Source organism: Elephantulus edwardii, unplaced genomic scaffold (genome assembly GCF_000299155.1).
Source record: "Elephantulus edwardii isolate Elephantulus edwardi_28Jun2011 unplaced genomic scaffold, EleEdw1.0 scaffold00415, whole genome shotgun sequence".
Lineage (NCBI taxonomy): Eukaryota > Metazoa > Chordata > Mammalia > Macroscelidea > Macroscelididae > Elephantulus > Elephantulus edwardii.
The window spans coordinates 154362-175769 of NW_006400165.1; the positions used below are offsets into that span (position 1 = coordinate 154362).

The 21408-nt window shown below is 42.2% G+C and overlaps 1 protein-coding gene across 1 annotated transcript in view; it reads left to right on the top strand.

Moving 5' to 3' along the window:
• The window catches only part of GABRA3 (gamma-aminobutyric acid (GABA) A receptor, alpha 3), a 152009-nt gene that overhangs the window by 125852 nt on the left and 4749 nt on the right, over positions 1 to 21408 (top strand). Inside the window, exons 6-8 of the mRNA XM_006902449.1 lie at positions 3507 to 3650; positions 12176 to 12328; positions 17201 to 17412. Of these exons, the coding sequence (XP_006902511.1) occupies positions 3507 to 3650; positions 12176 to 12328; positions 17201 to 17412 (509 nt within the window). The remainder of the gene's footprint in view (positions 1 to 3506; positions 3651 to 12175; positions 12329 to 17200; positions 17413 to 21408) is intronic.

Consider the following 21408-nt stretch of genomic DNA (forward strand, 5'->3'; position numbering starts at 1 on the left):
CGAGGAGCTAGAGTCAGAAAATCAAAAGGGCCGAACTCGCTCAGCATATCTTAAGCTCAAGGAACTGAAGAACAAATTCAAACCTCGATTTGCCATATTCAAGGATGTTTTAGGCAGAATATTAAATGATCCAGGAAGTATTAAAAGAAGATGGAAAGACTATACTGTATCAATGGTGATGAATGGCGATGAAGGAAGAAGTTCAGGTGCTTTGAAGAAAATAGCAAAAAATAAGGCCCCAGGAATAGATGGTATACCAATTGACATATTTTATATAACAGATGCTGCCCTGGATGTGCTCACCAAGTTGTGCCAAGAAATCTGGAGAACAGCCACTTGGCCAACTGACTGGAAGAGATCAATATTTTTTCCCATCCCAAAGAAGGGTGACCCAACAGAGTGTGGAAACTATACAACAATCTCATTGATTTCACATGCAAGCAAGATTCTACTGAAGATTATCCAAAAACTACTGGAACAGCATATCAGCAGAGAACTTCCACAAGTCCAGGCAGGGTTTAGAAGGGGTCGTGGTACTAGGGATATTGTAGTTGATGTTAGATGGATCTTAGCTGAAAGCAGGGAATACCAGAGGAATGTCTATCTGTGTTTCCTTGATTATGTAAAGGCGTTTGACTGTGCGGATCATAACAAACTGTGGCTGACTCTGAGAAGAATGGGAATCCCAGAACACTTGATCGTGCTAATGTGAAACCTATACTTGGACCAAGAGGCAGTCATCAGAACAGAGTAAGGAAACACGGCAAGGTTCAGAATTGGGAAGGGCGTATGCCAGGGATGTGTTCTGTCTCCATACCTTTTCAACCTGCATGCAGAACAGATTATCCAGGAGGCTGGGCTCTATGAGGAGAAGTATGGTGTCAGGATTGGTGGAAGATCTATCAACAGTCTGCGTTATGCAGATGACACAACCCTGCTTGCTAAAACTGAGGAGGACCGGAAGAGCTTGCTACAGAGGGTCAAAGACTGCAGCCTCCAGTATGGAATGAGGCTCAATGTCAAGAAGACAAAGATTCTCACCACTGGACCAATTGACAGCATCGGGATGGATGGTGAAGAGATTGAGATTGTTCACAGCTTTAGTTTGCTTGGCTCCACAGTCAACACTCTTGGCACCAGCAGCCAGGAAATTAAAAGACATATTGCAATAGGAAAGTCTGCTGTTAGGAACCTCTCCAAAGTACTGAAGAGCAATGGTGTCTCTATGGAGACTAAGGTGCATCTGATACAGGCCATGTTTTTTGCTATCACTTGTTATGCATCAGAGAGTTAGACAGTGAATAAGGAGGATAGAAGGAGAATTGATGCCTTTGAGCTGTGGTGCTGGAGAAGAGTATTGAGGGTACCATGGACTGCTAGGAAAACAAACAGATTCATCCTGGAAAGGGTTAAACCGGGCGGCTCCTTGGAGGCAAGGATTCTGAGGCTCCGTCTAACATACTTTGGACATGTTGTAAGGAGGGACCTGTCCTTGGAGAGGGACATCATGCTTGGTAGGGTGGAGGGACAGCGCTGGAGGGGAAGGCCCTCTATGAGGTGGATTGATTCAGTGACTGGGTTCATCGCGATGAGTGTGTCAGAGACAGTGCGATTGGCACAGGACAGAGCAGAGTTTAGGGCTGTTGTACAGAGCTGTTGTACAAGCGACTCGCAAGCACATAACAACAACAACAACAAAAGACTACTGATAGTCTTCTACTTGTATCTTTCATTGTTTAAATTAAAAAATATGCCAAGATGACTATTTTTTTAATGATAAGTTTTCATTTCCTTACAGAATAATTCTGCATCTTTCCTGTGCATACAAAGTATGTTTTTGTTGGAAAAAGAAAACAGTGTTCAAAATTTGCAACCCACTTAAATGAAAAAAAAAATCCCATGAGTTCTATAAAGAGAAGATATCAATGAAAATAGTAATTTTTTAAAACAACAGTAGAATTTTAATAGGTTTTGTGTTTGAATGGACGCACAACCTATGATGCTTCTAGGAAATGCAGTCATGAACTTAATTTATTAGGAAAACCTTTCTAGATGTCAAAACAGTTTGTAGATGCCAAATTTAAGTTTTAAGTGTCTGTTAATTGCAGAAGCAGTTACATGTCTAAATATAGCTATTGTTTTGTGTGTTGAAGAAATGACTGAGATGGTATTGCAGGGCAAGTTATTTGGGAAATTGACATTCCCTGTGACTTTTTTTCAGTTGACAAGAACACAGATATAAATAACATCGTACAGTTTTACATACACACACAGACACACACTCATATATATTTTCATGATGTCAGTGGGAATTTTGATGTGAATGCCGATTGTTTGGGCATGTTACCATTACAAACAAATCAAGAAATTACTTACTTATGTATCCTGAAAATGTCCTGAAAAGTTTTAAGCAGATCACAATTACTGCATAAGAGTACGTTTTAAAGTCGGATTTCTTATGAAACTTACTCAACTTTGCCTGCCAGCATTTGCAGGGATACAGAATTTGGTTTTGTTCAGTAAAAGATTCGTTAGGGACTATTTTCTTTGTGAGCAGAGGTTTGAATATATTGTGAATATAGATACCATCAGGAGTTAGAAACTACCATTGGTTTGAACAACAGGCAGCACAAATGTTGCATGAGTGAGTGAACGGTCTGCAGTCAGCTACCCTTTCTGAGCCTAGGTACCGAGTGAGGGCAAGAGAACTAGACCAAATAGGAAATCCACTGTGTAAAGGATTGGTGCATGTCTGGAAACGGGTCGTTAAGCAACTGTCTGCCTTTAAGACTCTGATGACCCCACTCTTCCATTCTCTTTCTTGTTTCCAGCCATGCAATCCCACTCGAAGTCATTCTGCTAATGTTGCACTCTATGCTGGAATTCTCACTGCATGTGCTGTTACAGTTTTGGCTTGGAAAAGAGAGTGGTAATACATTGTGAAAGAAAATTATAATCATTAGTTATTGTTTCTTTTATTTGAACATTTTTTCCTAATTTAAAATATTGCTAGTATGAATTTTTGCATTATCTCACATGCACATTCCATAATTAGACACTTTTCTTATACATTCGGCAGTTTTCCTTTTCTTACAATAAGCACGACTCTCTCAATGAAGGTACCTCTCTAGCTCCTTAATAGGCATTTGCATTTACAATGTCTGCGTCAAATAATACGTTGGGTATTTCTCCCTCTACATCTACTCCCTTCTCTCTAAGGGAAAGGCATTTTAGCAATTACTGACAATGGGGCAAACTGTGAGCTACTGAAGGAATAAATGGCCCTGGGCTCCTATCTGTGTACCCAGCATGTACAGTATGAACACCCAGCATGGTCAGTGGAAGTCTATCAGGAGGACAGGTAAGTGCCCTTTAGTTCAAGACAGAGTACACATGTGGAATACCTTGGAGTAGGAAATTGTATTTCAGTCTCATGATTATTTAGAAGCAAGGGTAATTGCTGTCCCCTTCCTCAACATCTCCTTCTTGACCATTCTCTGCCTTAGATGCCTATACAACAGCGGAAGTGGTTTATTCTTGGACTCTTGGGAAGAACAAATCTGTGGAAGTGGCACAGGATGGGTCCCGCCTGAACCAGTATGACCTTCTGGGCCATGTGGTTGGAACAGAGATAATCCGGTCTAGTACAGGTATTTACTCATTTTACTTAACAAACATTTTGGTAACCTGTAACACCATATGCTAGCAATTGGTCTATGTGCTTTACATGCAATAACTTCTTTAATCTTCAGAACATTATGGGATATAGATGGTATTTTCATGAGGAAATGGAAGCATAGAGAAATTCAGTGGTTGCCCCAAATTGCAGTGTAGAAGGGCACAAGGAATGAACCCAGATAGAGACCTAAGCCCGTGCTCTTACATGATACTTTGATGTTTCTTGAGGAGTGGAACAGAAGGCCAAGGGCATTAGGATTAAAATGTGGTGAGAAAAGGAAGAAAGAGGCCATGATGGTGAAAGAGCTGTGTTTTAATCCCAAAAGTTATATTAAGACTTGGGTTTGTCCAAAGATACCATAACTGACATCCAAGCAGATATATGCACACCCATGTTTATCGGGGCTTTGTTCACAATAGCAAGGAGTTGGAAACAACCCAGGTGCCCATCAACAAATGAATGGATAGAGAAGCTGTGGTATATTCACACAATAGAATACTATGCTGCATTGAAAAACAAGGAACTTATGCAATATTATTCAAAAATGGGTGACCCTGGAGGACATTATGCTGAGTGAAGTATCTCTGTCACAAAAGGACAAATACTGCATGGTGCCACTGTTGTAAAGCAGGACTGACCTTGGGGTTGGGAGGAGACTGAGAAGGATGGGTTCAATAATGTATACTGCACTGAAACAGATGAGGGAGAGAACTGTTTAAGAGGGAAAATGATTAAGGATTTTTGTCATGACAGGAGTGCAGAGAGAAGGCTGCATAGTGGAGTGGACGTGGGGGGAGGGATTGTAAAACAATGAAAGGATTTTTCTTTTACTTTTCCAAGAGGGTAGTGTACTAGAGGAGAGGGTTGGGAGGGGAGAAAAGTGCAACAATGAATGAATGGAAATCCAAAGTCTCTCTGAATTTTCATTGAAATTAATAATAAATTTTAAAAGAAGAAAAAGAAAGACTTGGGTGTGACTCAACCAGTGCTGATGTGGCAGGTTACAAATTCCTGAGGAAGCCAGGCACACAGCCAGCTTAGGGGCTAGCTGGGCAATTCTTCTGTTAGCTGGGTTGCTCACCTCAGAAACAAGCTTTTCTGGCAAAATCTTCATAAATGGAACCTCGACACTTGTAGCCTTAAAGTTTGTCTATTTAGAAACGGACCAATTGTGTGGGACTGAGGAAGGAGGCGCCCCGAATTCTAGCTAACCTTGGGGTATTTGGGAAAATGGAATCTATCCTGGTACCTAGATATATTCTAAGCACTGTTGCTGTAAAAATGTTGTTGTGTGCCATCGAATTGGAACTGCCACATAACTGACCTGCTAGCAGGCTTCCGGAGGCAGTTAATCACACAGGAGATTGCCCATCCTTCTCCTGCAGAGAAAGGCCAGGAGCTCGCCACAGTCATCCTGTAGCAACATGCATCTCGGAATTCACAGTTACAAATGCAGAAGAAGGTGCCTCTACCCTTTTGCTTTATTGTCTGGGTGCATGCTGTTTCCGCTCCGTGAGATGTCACAGTGTGTCACTTTGTGTCCTGCCTCTGCACTTTCTTTCCACACCAGGACCAGAGGAAGGTATTTGAAAATGGTGGCATCTGTAATAGATTTGAAGAATATGCAGGATTTAGAGATTTGGAATGAGGTGTGTGGAAAAACAGTTCTTGATAAAAGAAAATACTGAGACATCCCAAGCCCAAGGCATGAGAGGGCATGGCATGTGAGGAGGGGCAAGCTGCAGGTCAGCATTCTGGCGGGGCGGTGCCCACGCTGCAGGTCAGCATTCCGGTGGGATGGTGTCCATGCTGCAGACTGATATCCGGTCCAGGTGGAAGCTCCAGACAAGCATTATGGGTCTAGGAGGTGTCTGAAGGACCCCCTTCAGCAGGCAAGTGTTGGTTGCTGATGCCACGAGCTCTGGCTCCAGAAGAGTGGATGGCCAACAGTCGGTGTGCCTGGGGCACTGGGATTCTGTCTGTTGTTCATGGGCATTTGATCTCGTCATTGTCGGAGTCAGCCTTCTGCAGCCCTGCATTCCAAGAGGCAATGCTTCAGGTGTGTACTCAGAGCATCCCCCTCCCCTGTCTCTTGGCGCGAGTGCTGTGGTAGGCTGGGCACTAGAGAAAGGACAAAGGGGTCTTCAAAGACAAACTTCAGGAGATTCGAGAGACTGAACCCAAAGCTGTCTGAGTCACCTCGGGCCAACTACACTCTTGAGAGAGCCGAGCACTGGTGCCATGAATGTGGATGGGTCATCCCTATCTGCTACAGACCTTCACCAGGTACCAGGTAACTCGGCCTGTGTTTTCTTTCTCTCTCTTCAAGACAAAACTACAGATCTTAAGACTTTTCAAAGTGCACGCCCACCTCTTGACGGTAATCGGTTCAGACGGTGCCCCTGTTGTGTCTCTGGACCTCAGAAACAGGCAGTTTAGCAAGATGTGACTTCTGTGAGCAGCAGGGGCCTTCCCTGTCCCTTGACCACACTTGTCTTTCCAAGGGCCTCTGTGACATTCTGGAAGTGGCAAGCCAGGGGCGGACCATCCTTTCAAGATGATCATTGGTCAGCCTTCCCCAGGAAGACAGAATCGTCAGTGGGCCATGTCACTCCCAGTTCCTTCCAGTCACTTCTTGAATTTTCTTTTAGTCTCTCCTTTTTTTTAGGGGGAGGGTGCATGGTTTTGGAGCAGAAAAATCAATTTCTTGTTGCTTCCTGTAGAGCTCTAGCTGCCCTGACCACCTGGATACCTACTGGGACTACAGCCTTCAAGCAGCCTCCAGCCCCTGTTTTGTTTGGTTGAATCCTGTTTAGTTTTTATTACACAGGCGATACACAGTTGGTGCTGGAAAAATGAGAGTACATGTTGCTATTATGGGCCATTGAGTGCTCGTGACTCATGGTAACCCTGTGTTCAGCAGCTCTCCTGCTCCCTCCTAAGCCAGTCTCCGACATACCTCATCCCATTGCCCCACTTACTGTAATCTCATCTGGGATCTTCTCCTGTGCTGTCCCTCTACCCTTCCAAGCATGCTGTCCTTCTCCAAGGATTGGCCACATGCCCAAAGTATCAAAATCCTTGTCTTAAAGGAAATTCTTGGTTTTACCCTCTCCAAGACAAACCTATTTGCTTCTTGGTAGTCCATGGGATGTTTAAGACTCTTCTCCAGCACCACAACTCGAAGGCATCGATTCTTCTGTCATCCTTAGTCATCGTCCAGCTCTCACATGCACAGCAAGTCATTTTGAAGACCATTGCCTGGGTCTGGCACACGTTCAAGCACATGGAGCAGCAGAATATGGAAATTAAGACACTGTCATTATCTAGAAGAGTCTTCTTAAACAATTTTGGTGTATAATGTTTAAGAGGTTCCTTTCATGTTGAATTTTTATGTAAATATGTTTTTGTGTCACTAAAGATATAGGATCAAAACAAAAGATAAACAAAATTTAATAAGTTAACTCATCAACTGGAGTACAGCACACAGTGACCATATGAATAACAGACCTGAACCCTGTCCTATCCTGGGCCATCCTCACACTTCCTGACTCACTTGAGCCCACTGCAGCGATTGTCCAGTTCCACTCTGGAGAGGTCCATGACAGAAAATTTTTTTCCAATGAACTCGTCTTTTGATTTCCTGGCTTCAGGTGCCTAAAGTGTTGATTGTGGATCTGATCAAAATGACATCATTAACGATCACAATCATTTCTCCACCTATCAGGATGCTGGACCTTTGTGTTTTTTGTTTTTTGGGGGTTTTTTTGGTGTTGAGATATAATCCATAGACATTGTATGTATTATCTCTTTGCATGTGTGAGAAAGGCAAGTAAAAACAAAACAAAACAGAACATGATAGAGGCACCAAGAAAAGAGAAGGCAGAGTTGAAGATAAAAAAAAGAGTGCAAGGGGCAAATAAGAATCCAAGGAAGAGAGATAAAGAGATGGGGAAACACCAAATATAGATTTATACCCACTTGCTTAGTATAATGGGTTAATTTACCGAGCTGTTTAAAATATCTCTGTGTGTTTCACAATCTTAGAAAGTAAGCTGCAAATGTATTTTCTATCAGATGCTCAAATATTTCACACTTAACACAAATGGAGCTTAATAAACTGTAGCCAAGGCAGGAAAAATGTCTCCAAACTACTTAAAAGGTATTTTTTCATCTTGAGAGATATGGAGAAAGGCAGCAATAGAAGTGTAAAAGAGGAATTCAGTGATCTGCTTTAGGAAAATATAACGGACTAGGTAGGAAATTAGTTAGCAAAAATGCATGCATTATATATTTGATCTTATATTCTTGAAGATTTCGCACACAACACAGATGCTACTAATTCAGTTTAGTAAGCTAGGGCCTAGTAGTGCAAATAGTAGGGAAGATGGGAAAATCTTTTCATGTGATTAAAGCTAAAATTTTCACTTTGGCAAAGAGGAGGCTATAGAGATAAATGCTGTTATATATGCCACTGAGTCGGAGCTGACCCTCTGGTGGGTTTTCAGATGAGGTGAGTGCCCATCTCTCTCCCACAGAGCAGCTGGTAGATTAGAACCCTGTGCCTTAGAGATAAATATGGGAATTATATTAGAAAAAAGATGCAGTTCCTTGATGCAGTGACTTAATTAGCTGAGTTTGCGACAAGCCCACTTGAGAGTTTACAATTACAGAAGCTCGCTAGATTACAAATATCTATGAACGTGCAGAAGTAATTTCCCATTCTTCGCTTGGCTGTTTCACACTGGATGCAGACAATCCAGTAGAACAAGGAAAATCTTCCTAATGTGTTTTCACGGAAGAGACTTCTTGCTTCTTTTTGAGAAAGGCAGTAGACTAAGAGAAGGAAAAGACAGGAAAGGAGAGAATTTTTTTTTGCATGTTTTAAGGTGTCTTTTTATTTACAAAGTGAGATGATGTATCAGTTACAAACAGATATCTGATAACACCATTTTCATGAAAAAGTATATAAATATATTACAGGAAATTCTATGTAGTAAACATTAGAAATTGATAGAAGTAAACATTTGCTACTTCTTTTTTCTATGCCAATATTATTGTCATTTTAAAGCTTAAATACTAGTTTCAAGTATCCCTTATAAAAGAACTCTATTAGAATACAGAAAAAGAATTTTGCTGTACACAATATTGGTGCATTAAAAATAGACTGAGCTTCCTTGTAACTATGTCCACTATGATCAAATGCTGCTTATAAATCATCCCTAGAATCTCTAAACCAAAAAGCAGTTTAAGTAAACTGCTTTGCTCAGTTAGTGTTAAACAATTCTTAATAATTATCACAGGTTACAGTAGCTGTAAAAGTACAGCACGTGTCAACAGTATTTGTTGCTATGCTGATTGCCCCTCTCTCTGAGGAAGAGAGTGATGCTGGGCGGACCCTTCCTGCTGCCATTAAGGGGAGAGTGGCAGGGTCCTTGGGAGGTTTCGGAGAGGAAAGGAAAGGCTTCCAGAAGGCGGATCTTTTCATGTCATTTCCGAGGTGGCTCCTGCTCTTTGTGCTCTTCTTCAGGAAACGAGAGAATCTGATTAATTTGCTAAACTTCTGACAGATCTACTTGATCTCAAATCCACAGAATACAGCTACTTTATTAATTAAGGCCTACCATGTTTCATGTATCAAACCAACAAGCCTGTCTTGGAGGAAGTGAGACCATGGTGCTCCTTGGAGGCGAGGAGGGGGAGATCCAGGAGGGGCCAGACCTGGACAAAGACATCCTGGTGGGAAAGGTGGAGGGCCGGGGAGAGGGGAGGACCCCCAACATGGTAGATTTACATAGTGATGTAGCAATGTCCTTGTGTAAGTCATAGAGCATGATGATGACGATGACAATGATGATGACAACGACGATGATGACGATGACAATGGAGCGGGATAGAACAAGGTCCAGATCAGATAGAGCAAGGTTGAGAGGGTCGCTAAGAGTCAAAGTTGACTTGAGGTACCTAACTACAACAACAGTATAATTGACCATTTCCCATGACCACAATCAATAATAAATAAGCTGGTATTTAGGAACTTAGAAAACACGAGAAAGGAGGTATATTGTCTGAGGTTATCCAAGTCCAGCTCCCAGTTAAGAAGTCTTCAGTTCTTTATCAGTGGACAGGCAGAGTGAAAAGAAAGCAGGGTGTAGACTTTGCTATACATGGAAGAGAGAGACAAAGAACAAAACAAAGAAAAGGATTGAAAAAGTAGAAATAAAAGAAAAACTTTAAAGTCGTAGTGAGGGAATGATGCCATAGTTTTGCCTGGGATTTTAAGCTAAATTAGAAAAAAAAGCCACTTTTTTTGTGTGTGTGTTCCTATAAACAAGCCAAGATGTAAATAAGCACGCAGTATGTATTGCACATTGAGCCTTGGGTAACCAGATGGTGTTTGGTAGGTTTGGATGCAAGTGACTGAGATGGTTAGGGAAATGGGAAGTTGTCTCATTCTGGAGATCTGCCCAAACCAACTGTGGGCGGAGGGGAGAGGTGTTGAGTCGGAAGCTCTGAAAAGAAAGGGAGTAAAGCTTTCAGATTCTGTGGGTCTTTGCAGACTATTTTGGGGCTTTTGGCTTTTACTAGATAGATGAGAAATTTTTGTAGGATCTTTGCAAAGATGAGAAAGGATTAAATTGTGAATATATTTTGAAGGAAAAAAATGCCAGAGTTTATTCACTATTGTGTATATGTGAGAAAGACCGAGGGAGAGAAAAAGAGAAGTCAACAACAATGCTAAGGAATTGGAAGGTTTGGGCCTGAGTGATACCAGTTACTGCGATTCCGTAGCTGCAGCCTAGTGGAGGAGCCAGTCTGGAAGGGAATGAGGAAATGGGAAAAACAAAAGCTCAGACTCAAATGTTCTATCAAGATACTTGTTATTTTTCCATGCGGCAAGGTCCAGTAGGCAGAAGAACATACAAGTCTAGACTTGAGTGGGGAACCCATGCAGAAAATACACATTCGGGAGTCTAAGATATTCGGAATTTAAGATATTACTTGAAGACACAGGCGTGGCAAGAATAGTAAGAAAGTGATAAAAAAAGGAAGACATACAAAGACTAAACCTGAAGCCCTGCAGTGCTTAGAAATGAAATTGGCAAAGGAGACTGTGAAATAAAAACAACATGGAGCCAACCAATCTGAGCTTGAAATTGGACTCACTACTTAGTAGGGAGCACTGATGGCTTAGTGGAAAGGAATTATACTGCCAACTCAAAGGTATAGGGTTCTAACCACCAGCTGCTCCACAGGAGAAAGATGGGCAGCCAACTTCCTTGCAATTTACTGCACAGTCTGAAAACCCGCTGGGTGTCAGTTATGGGTTGGTTCCAACTCTGTGGTACATACCTTAGCAGCGGAGGATCAAGCCGGTGGTTCAAATCCACCAGCTTCTCCATGGGAGAAAGGTGGGCTATTTCCTCCTGTGCTATTCACCGCCTCTGAAAACCTGCTGGAGGGTCAACCAGGAGTTGGTCCCAACTCAAAGATCCATAGCAATGCCGACTTAGTAGTCGGTGACCTTGTGGAAGTTTACTCGGTCTCTCTTTGATCAGTTTCTAGGTCTATAAAATGAAGATAACAGCACTGGCCTCAGAGAATTTTAAGACTATGATGTAGAAAGTATGTACAAGAGATTGTAATTTCTTACCATTCATTTATAAGAATATTTATTCATTTGAATGAATTTTGCTTCAACATTGCTCTGAACTATGTGAACATACTGTTAGTGTGTATTATCACAAAAGCCAAATTGCCTAGTTACTATTAAAACGTAATTACATTGACTTGGGAGGTGGTAGAGTATCTTATTGTGAATATGAATTTGAGGGCCTCTGTAAACTGCATTGGATCCATACTTAATCTACTAATAGTTTATAGCTGTGTACCGTTTAGTCAGAACCAACCCTTAGCGGACCCTCTGGTGGGTTTTCAGAGGCAGTTAATCACATGGGAGGAGGTTGCCCATCCTTCTCTCACTGAACTGTGTGTAAACAATTCTTACTACCTCCAAAAACTGTCAGAGTGAAACAAATCAATAAAAACGAGAAAGAAAAAAAGCATTTGTCCAAGACAAAAATATTTTACTTTGTCAGTGATGAGTCAAATGTGAGAATGGTTACCCATGGTGGACAGTGTTTGGTGGAGCTCCCCAATTAAAACAAGCTTGGAATCAGGAGTGGCACCCCCTTCCATAATAGCTTGCCTCTGGAAACCCTATGAACCTGGAGAGAGGACAAAAGTTCTACAGGTGTCCAGGACTTTCGTTCACAGGGTCACTATGAGTCGCCTATGACTTGACAGCACTTAACATGTATCCGTATTTCAAAATATAATAGTAAATGGTAAATAAAAACTGTGTAGGTGAAATAGTAGACAGAAAAGTATGTGGGGGGAAGGAACTGTACGTTGCTGGAGGAAATATCAACTGATCTAACCACTTTAAAGATTTAATAGTTTCTTAGGCCTATTGAATTTTTTTTTTCTCTCTAGGAGAATATGTCGTCATGACAACTCACTTCCATCTTAAGCGAAAAATTGGCTACTTTGTGATCCAGACCTACCTGCCATGTATTATGACTGTCATTCTGTCACAGGTGTCCTTCTGGCTCAACAGGGAGTCTGTCCCTGCTCGTACAGTCTTTGGTGAGTGTTGGCTTATGGAGAGTGGGAAAGGTTCCTGTGCAAAGTGTTACCAGGGGCAGCTAGAATCCAGGTGAGGACGGTTGAAGAGCTATCTCTGGAGGAGATGGAAGCAGCACCCGAGTCCAGTAGTCATCAATAAGTGATCAGATCCTGGGGCTTCAGGTAACTGAATTCTTAACTAGAAAGTGGGGACAAGCAGAGTAGAGACCTTACTGAAATACTTTCCATAGCACTCAGTTTGCCGCAGGACTTGGGGAGGAATTGGAGCTTCGGTGTGAGGGGGAAAAAATGAATTTTGGGGCAAAGCTGAGAGACACACAATCTAGAAGTAAACTTGGGGCTGCTCTATTTCAGTGTGAGCTGCCTAATTTTCTGCTTCTCTTACAGTCTTTCTGGGAATATGAATGACGTGCTACTCAGTAAAAGCTTCACAAAGTTTGACGTTTTCCAGTAGTTCCTATATCGTAAGGGTTTTCGTCAGAGTTTACTGGAAGAGACTTGCGTTAACATTTTCCCCTCAGACTTAAAGCATATCAAATATTTTTGGCTTGTTCCTCTCACTATAAGATTTTTAAGGAGATGAGTATTAGGGAACTCTTTTAGGTTACTAAAGTAGCCTCCACAGATGCGCTGGTTACCCAGCAGGGACTGGACACAGACGGCATGCCCACCTACATCCGAAAGCTGCACTTGTGTAGTTCAGAAATCAGACAGAGGAGCTAGCGACGGGTAAGGAGGGGGTGGGAGGCGGTCTGCAAAGTAGAAAGAAAACCAGAAGGTTACATCATGGCCTTGAAGAGAGGAAAGTATTTTAAGAGTTAGAGAATACGTATCTGGTTTGAGTTTGCTCTAAGATGCAGACAGAAACTGAGTATTGGGTGTGGTGTACTTAAGTCTGTGCTTGATGGTTGGCAATCTGGAAAAGAATGGTTGCCCTCTGAGCTCATAAAGTATTAAAGAAAATAAAAAAATCCAAATAAACCTGAAAAATGGAAGGCTTGAATTCACCAGCCATTTTGGAGAAGGATGGACAATTTTGTCCCATGCCTCCGAAAACCCTCTATAAGGCAAGCTTCCAACTTGATGGTACACAACAACAATCACATTAACCGATACTGTTTTAGCAGGACGGTGGATGGATGGTAACTAGTCTTCATAACCAGAGCAGGTTTTTTAAACCTTTGCAAGAAAAACATTAGCTCTTAGTTAATTCGAGAGTTAGAACTAGTACTGTGATAAGCTGGGTAATGACCTTCAAAATATCCATGCCGTAATCACCAGGTGTGGAGTTTGTCTCTCAATATGGCTTGTCTAATGTGGACGACTATATGGAGGGATGGGACTATGCAAGTGAGGCATGCTGGCTTATTCACGAAGGGACTGGCTCTCAGCCATTCGACACGGGGATTGGCCAGTCTCAACCCACAAGAGGATTAGCTCGTCTCACCAATAAATTGAACAGCTCTAGATGTAGAGAATAGAAGCTCTTTCCCCACCAGAAGAAACAGTCTTCCCCCAGTCAGAGAAGGGAGACGTCCCCCAGCCTGGTGAAATATAGGACACGCTTTGGGTTGGCAGCAGCAGCAATGGCTGAACTGGAGAATTGATGTGAGATGGGATGTGGAAGGGTGAAGCCAACAGTGGCAGGACTGAGGACTTTGTGGGACAATTGGGTGTAGAGCCATTATTGGCAGGACTGAGGACTTTGTTGGACAATTTGAGGATGGAAGCCAGTATTGGCAGGACTGAGAACTTGGGAACACCATGAGGCTCAATGGTGAGGTACCTGCATGCTCGTTTTGGGAGCTGTCTTGACTATGTTCTGTTATTAATCTGAATTCTAACCTTTTAACTTCCTCAGTACAGTTCTGTGTGGTCTGGGAGCTATCACGTCAGATTTTGGATCCAAGCAGTAAGATTAGTGTTAAGATGAGTATAAAGAGGCATGGGTGCATGGGGGACATTTCTGATCTCACGGGAATTGGTTTTGTGTTATTGATTTTGTGAACAGGAACAGTTCCCTCCTGTAAAGGTAGTAAATGTCAGATATGGCACTCTCCACGTGGCCCTTGCTCTTTTTACACCAGGACCTGTGAATATTACCTTATATGGGAAAAGAGACTTTACATATGGGGCTAAGAGTCTTGAGATGGAGAGGTTATATAGGTGGACCTTGAATACCATCACTGATGTCTATGTATAGGGAAGCAGAGGAAAATTTGACCACAGAAGAGAGGCTGTGTGGTGGAAGCAGAAGAGATTTGAAGAAAGAGGAAGAGTATTGGCAAAAGAATAGAAAAAATGAATGGCAATTGAGTATGATTCATAGTGACCCTGTGAACAACAGAGCCGAACCTTGCCCTGTCCTGTGCCATCTAATTGTCTCTGAGACACTTGAGCTCATTAATGTAGTCACTGAGTCAATCCATCTCGTTGACGTTCTTCCTCTCCTTCAGTGACCCTCACCTTTCCCCACACAAAGTGCCTTTCCAAGGAACAGCACCTCCTAACAACATGCCCAAAGTGTGTAAGACGAAGCAGACCATTCTGGTTGCACTTTGTCCAAGACATAGAAATACTCTTCAAAGACATCAATTCTTCTTCTGTTATTCCAGCTCTCAGCAGCATAGCAAGTGTTCAGAAAGATCATAGCCTGAATCAGACGCACCTTAGTCCTCAAACTGCCTTGGTCTGTGACTACAGACTTGCCCAAAGTAATATATCTCCTGACTGCTGACACCCAAGGAGGATGTTGACTGGGAATCCAACTAATATGAAATAATTTCCAGTTTCAATACTTTCTCCATCTATCATAATGTTGCTTACTGTCCAAGTGGTAAGGATCTTCACTGGTGTATGGCAAAGAAGCACCTGTGTCGCAGTGTGCGCCCCAGCTATGCAGCTGCAAGTGTCCATCTCCGTTGGCTGCGAATAATAAATGAGGTCACTCTTTTTCCCCGTTAAAAACTTCCTGCTTGGTGTGTTCAGAGGGCTACCGAGCTTCATTCTCAGGACTTACCAAGGTACAAATGGAAGTGGTTTGTGAATGTTGTTCTTTAGTACAGTCAAGTGGGACTTGATGAGAAGCGACATCAGCACTGCCCACGCCTGCGCCATCCTCGGTAGCTCAGTTGGGGGAGGGTCACATTTTCAATCTCAGGGTCTAGGATCCAAGTTCCTATGTAGGTGTTCAGTCTTTAGTCTTTTGGTAATAAGTGTCTTAATTTAAAAATAAAAAAACAAACCAAAAAACCAAATCCACTACAAAAAAGCTGGCTTCTTGGATTCTGACTTCTAGTAAGGCATGGTGATCAGATGTCGAAGGCTTTAAATCATGATGGAAGAAATTGCCCAAAGCACACAGCAAGTACGTAGCAGAATGCAGGACTTCTCTTTTTTTCGTTTAATACTCACCTAGACTACTATACTGTCGCAAACAATCACCTAAAGGTTACTACAAGGGTGTTAATAATGTGATTAACATGTTGCCATCCCGCACATTTTAATTAATTAAAAAAGGAACATCATTCGTACGAAGTGTACTAATGCATTTATTTGTTAATTGTTCAGTACTACATCAGAAAAAAGTGTTTCTAAACACAGTCATCAATTTAAAAGTGTGTGGCAGCATGTTAAAAGTATTCTACTGTAACTATCTAATTATGACTCTTGTTAATAATAACCATAGTAAAATCCATTGGACTATTAATTAAAGATGCTTACTATTTGAATACACCAGCATCTCTGAGAGCAAAAGATGAATAATCTCCTGGGTGATTTAGAAACTTCTAGAACCTCTGGGGAGTGAGCTCTCAGTTGGTTCTGACTTCACAGCGATGAGTTCAGTTGGGTTTGTTGAGTTGGTGCTCTGTGCCAGATACTGGACTGTGGGCTTATAGACTTTGTCTTATTGAATTTTTCAATGAACCTCTGAGTCTGGTACCGATTTTACATATGATAATACTGAAGCATAATGAGGTGAAATGTCAAAGGCATGTTTTTAGTAACTGGATTTCCTAGACATCAATCTAATTCAGTCTGACTCTAAAGCTCATGTTAACTACAACATTCTGTGGTTTGTGTGTATATAAAATAATGTACATATTAGAATTTTTTCTTTTTTGCAACAGTGAATAAAGAAAATCTTGGATGTAGGCTAACACCAAGGTAAAAAGCAATTTATCTCCAAACAAGCTCTGGTTTTGCAAAAACTCACCAAAAGATAGCTTTAAAGACAGCTTTGGTTGTCAGCAAAGCTTAAAGGGAGTCCAGATTTTGATATGACTCCAGAACCCGTTTCCATAATAGTTGACGGCATTGCCAGAAGCAGCATGTCCAGAAATAGGAGAATGAAAACCCTGCCGTACTCAGACCAGCCCTGGAAGCTGGGGCTCAGTTCTGTGTGTCAAGGATGGAGAAAGAGATGGAATAAGAGAAGGAACTGGAACTATTTGGTTTGGAGATGAGCAAATTCATGAAGAACTATATCCACCCTTTTCGGTCCTGTTTCTACAGAAGAAAACTCTCAGATTAGTCAGGGAATTGGAATTAGAGGACAGCAAACTTAGTTCATATGATATGTTTCTCTATACAAATAATATTTAACTACCCCCTCTTGCAATGGAATAAGCCGCTTATGATTGAATGGAAATAGTACGCAGAGGCTAGAAAACACCTGCTCCAAGTACCAAGCTGGAGAGTCCCATGCTTCTGCTCACTGGAGGGAGTAGTTGGACCCATTCGCCTTTAATGTTCTCTGTTGTGGGGTTTTGTTTGTTTGTTTGTTGGAGTGGGGTATAACTTTCAAAGGAAACTGGAAATCTCATTGTCTTCTAGTAGCAACTCGTTCTCTCTCTCTCTCTCTCTCTCTAGGTGTTACCACTGTGCTTACCATGACGACTTTGAGTATCAGTGCCAGAAACTCCTTACCTAAAGTGGCATACGCGACGGCCATGGATTGGTTCATAGCCGTCTGTTATGCCTTTGTATTTTCTGCGCTGATTGAATTTGCCACCGTCAACTACTTCACCAAGCGGAGTTGGGCTTGGGAAGGCAAGAAGGTGCCCGAGGCCCTGGAGCCAAAGGTGAGGTACAGCAAGAGAAGTGCTGGGAAACACCCCCTGAGAGAACTGTATTGGGACCGGGAGTGGGCAGCTTACAGCCTGCAGGAATTAGGCAGGGCTATGTGCTGTTCACTGGGGTCATCAATCCATTTCTCAACTGGAGTGCTTCTTGGCATGCGGGATGTTGACTAAAGGCAATGGAAGGAGAGAAAGTGTTATGCAGAGCTGATACCTTGTGCCAAAGGAGCCACCCTACTGAAAGATCCCAGAGGAACCCATTGATACTTACAAAGTCACCCGAAAAAGTACATCTTCACCATAGAGGGGGACTGTCTGTAGAGGGGGACTGTCTGTAGGGCCCCTTCCAGCCCACACGTTCCAGGACACTCACCTTACAATCACACCAAAATGATTGCACTTCTTCTGAGCCTTTGTTCATTCCATACTCTATTGAAATGCTTCTTTCTGTTTTCTGCACCTCTTAAAGGTCCACTAATTCTTCAAGACTCAGTTGAACGGCCACCTTTCCCACAACGCCTTTCCAGGGTCATCTGGACAGAGTTGCCTTTTCTTGGGAGGACAGTGCTTCTCATAGTAAAAGCATTTCTCTGCATTAGTTATTGTCTGCCTTTTCACTGGACTGCTTGAGAGCAGGATCTTGTCTGTGTCGTCTTTCTAACTACCCAGTGTCTTATATAACAGCTGACTCATAGTAAAAACTGAATAGACATTCATTGGATTAATAGGTGGATAGGAATGAAAAAGAGAGAAAAACCAATAAAGTGGTTCTATCTGGGAGGATTAAAACATGTTTACAGTTAAATTAAGATTTTCTGATTGCTTTTTAATGAGTTCAGACCTCTTGTTCTAGATGAAGACTATATACAGTGATGGTAAAAAGAACTGGCAGATAAGATCCCAGAACCATTTCAGTAGTTTTCAAAGAATCATGGAGAAAAGGCCATGAAGACTTTTCACGTTGGGAGGGAAGCTGGACCTGACCTCGAATGGTGTGTGGAGCAGGACTCTCGAATCTTTGCAGCAGAGACTTTCAACCTCTAACCCGTTAACAACCGGACAGGCCAAGTAGTCACTTTCAGACGCGTGAGGACTCAGACATGTCGTCTCCCATTTCTTCTCCCTTTGGAAGATGTTGGAGAACATGTCCTACTAAAGCACAGAAGTAAATCATAGAAGAGAAAGACATGAGATGCAAGAAAAAGGGTATCCAACAGGACGTGAAATGAAGTCTTCCAATCGCAGACATGCAGTAAGCTTCAAGAAGAGTCAGTCTATTCGAGGGTTGAGCTAAAAAGATTGCTGTGATGTACTGGGGATGAGCGGAGGATGGCACACGTTTCAGTCAATTAACCAATTTTAGGGTGTGTTTTCAGGGCATCTATGCCTATAGTAGAACCAAGTGGGAGACTCACCAGTTGATGGGCAAAACCTAACCCTACATTGAATGTTTTCATCTCGCAGGGAAAGCACCAAGGGGCAGCTCAATTTGGAGTGAGCCTGCCTCAGAGATCTATATTTATATTCTTCATTGAACAACCCCCATGATTCCTATCTTTTAATGGTGAAAAAGTAACTGGCAACTGTTAACAGTATAAACATTGTATTTAGAATATAAAAATGACTATTAGAAGTATCACCAAAAAGAATGAAAAATAATTACCTAAGAGGAGTGAAGCTAATAGCATAAAAGTTTCCGGTTTTCATTACACGCTCGATTTCTTTTGAAATTATGGACATGTGTTATTTGTATTAAAGTTTTTTAATGAAAATGATAAGAATAAAGTAAAAATGAAATATCTATATTTAAAAAGAAGGTGCTTATTCTTAGAATTGTTTTTGAAATATTAATAAAATCTTACCTAAATTTTTAAAAGTATAATTCTTAAACTCTTCTTATAGTTAAATGAGAATATCGTAGCATCTTTCTTGAAAATACTTTATCCTAGTTCGTATTGCAGAAAATTTCCAACTTCTTTTCACGTCTTAGAAAAGTTTAGCTTCTTACTGTGTATGTTGTTGTTGTTGTGTGTCATTGAGTCGGAACCGACTCCTAGCTGACCCTCCAGCAGGTTTTCAGAGGTGGTAAATCACAGGGAAGGAACCCCGCCCCTTTTCCCAAAGAACAGCTGGTGGATTTGAACTGTGTGCCTTTGGGATTGCAGCACAGCTTTTTACCAGTAGGCCACCTGATTTAAAATGGTTTTTAAGTCAATGGGGCTGACTGACTACAGATTGAGCATTCCTGTGGTCTTTTCCCTAGAAACTGAACATACTGTAAGATTAAGTTTTACTCAAACAGGCGATTCTCCCACTTTGTCCCTACAACACACCTTGCAACTGTGAACGGATTGAAACAGAAGCAGAAACATCTATGTCTGAAATTCCTGTGTGATGCAGTGCTCAGCGCCATGTGACCCCAACGTTCAGAAGTGACAGCCCAAGGGCGGGTGTTGAGTGTCACAGGGAAGAAAAAGGGGAAAATGAACCCTCTGCGTTTTTAAACCTCAGTTATGACCTGTCTGTTTCCTAAGAAACTACATCAACTGTCCCTGCAAAGGCGGATCCTCCTCCGTTCCTTGCCGCAGCTTCCAGGTCTTCATCTCTTCCTTCACCTCACGTCCTCGGCTTCATCGTTCACGCTCACATCACACCAGATCTCTCTTCTTCACCTTCTTCACCTCCTCAATGCCATAGTGTCTGACTCGTGTTCATTTCATACGCTTGACTTCTTTTACAACTATTTTACATTAATTACTAACAGTTGTCGGGCAACTACAACGGTTTCCACCACTGGGTGAAGAGATGGGAAAGAAACCAATCTAATTGCTGGTAAAGTTGGTCTGGGATCTCTTCATGAAGACTGTGAGAGTAAGTAAGCAGTGTTTGCATCCTAAAGGTAGAAAAGCCTCATCACGAATTGTATTCTCCACACGTGAGGTCCCACAGACGGTTCCTGATAACATCCAAGCTGTACTTACCTCTGTGTTTTATACTTTTCTTACGTCTTCTCTCTACTCATTACTGATCAACCCCTCCCTTTCCAAGCTTAAAGGACCCCTGACTATCAGCTGAAAGGGCTCTTCATTGTTTTCCTACTTGTTGGAAATTGTTCTTCCTCTGACTTCCACCTCCCAGGAGTGGGGGTCACATTCTCTTAATCTCCAGTGCTGCTTTTAGACCATTACTCTTGCCGTCTTGATTAAGGAAGTCTCTGAAGCACCAGCTTTTCGGTGGCTTCTCAAACATCCTAAAGCCCTTTGCAGTGTCTTTGTCTTCCTGACATTAAGAAGTTGGAGTCCCACCCTCAGAACTCAGTATACAGACTCTTTCTTCTTCTGTCCACAAGTCAGAAAGATGCCTTTAACTTGCAAATTAGAAATATTCTTCTCTTAAAAGAGTCTAATGGCTTTCAGAGTCTTACAGGATCTGGCCCCCAGGTCTATGATGTCATCTCTCCTGTCAGCCTTCCTGTTTTGTTTGACTTTTCGTTGATTTTTCCCTATTCCCTTAGGTCGCAGTGATACCTGAAAATAAGTCAGTCTCATTCTAACTTGTGATGATTTGTCCTCAGTATTTTCTCCCTGTAGAAATTTGGTTCTTTTTCATATTCTATGACATTCTAAAACCGCACTCAAGTCGTTCCCTTTCCACTCCTGCTTTCCGTCTCCATGACCCTCAGCTCCTCCTGGCATTGCATTGCAGTATGTCTTCATACGCTTACGTGTGGAGTAGATGCCCCTTCCTTGGAATGGCAACTCCTTGAGGACAAGGAAGGCCGTGCTCCTCTGTCCGCCCCTGTGCCCCTAGCACCAAGCACACAGTCCGTCACCTAAAGACACTTGGGAACAATTTTTAAAACGGAAGACTGTGCCCCACGGTTTCTTGGAATCTGAGCTTCCCCTGCTTTCTGTTAGTCGCCGTCTAGCTTCAGCCTGGCGGCTTATGATCGTTGTCATTCCCAACACCTTCACCTTCTAGGTCACTTCCACGAGCTCA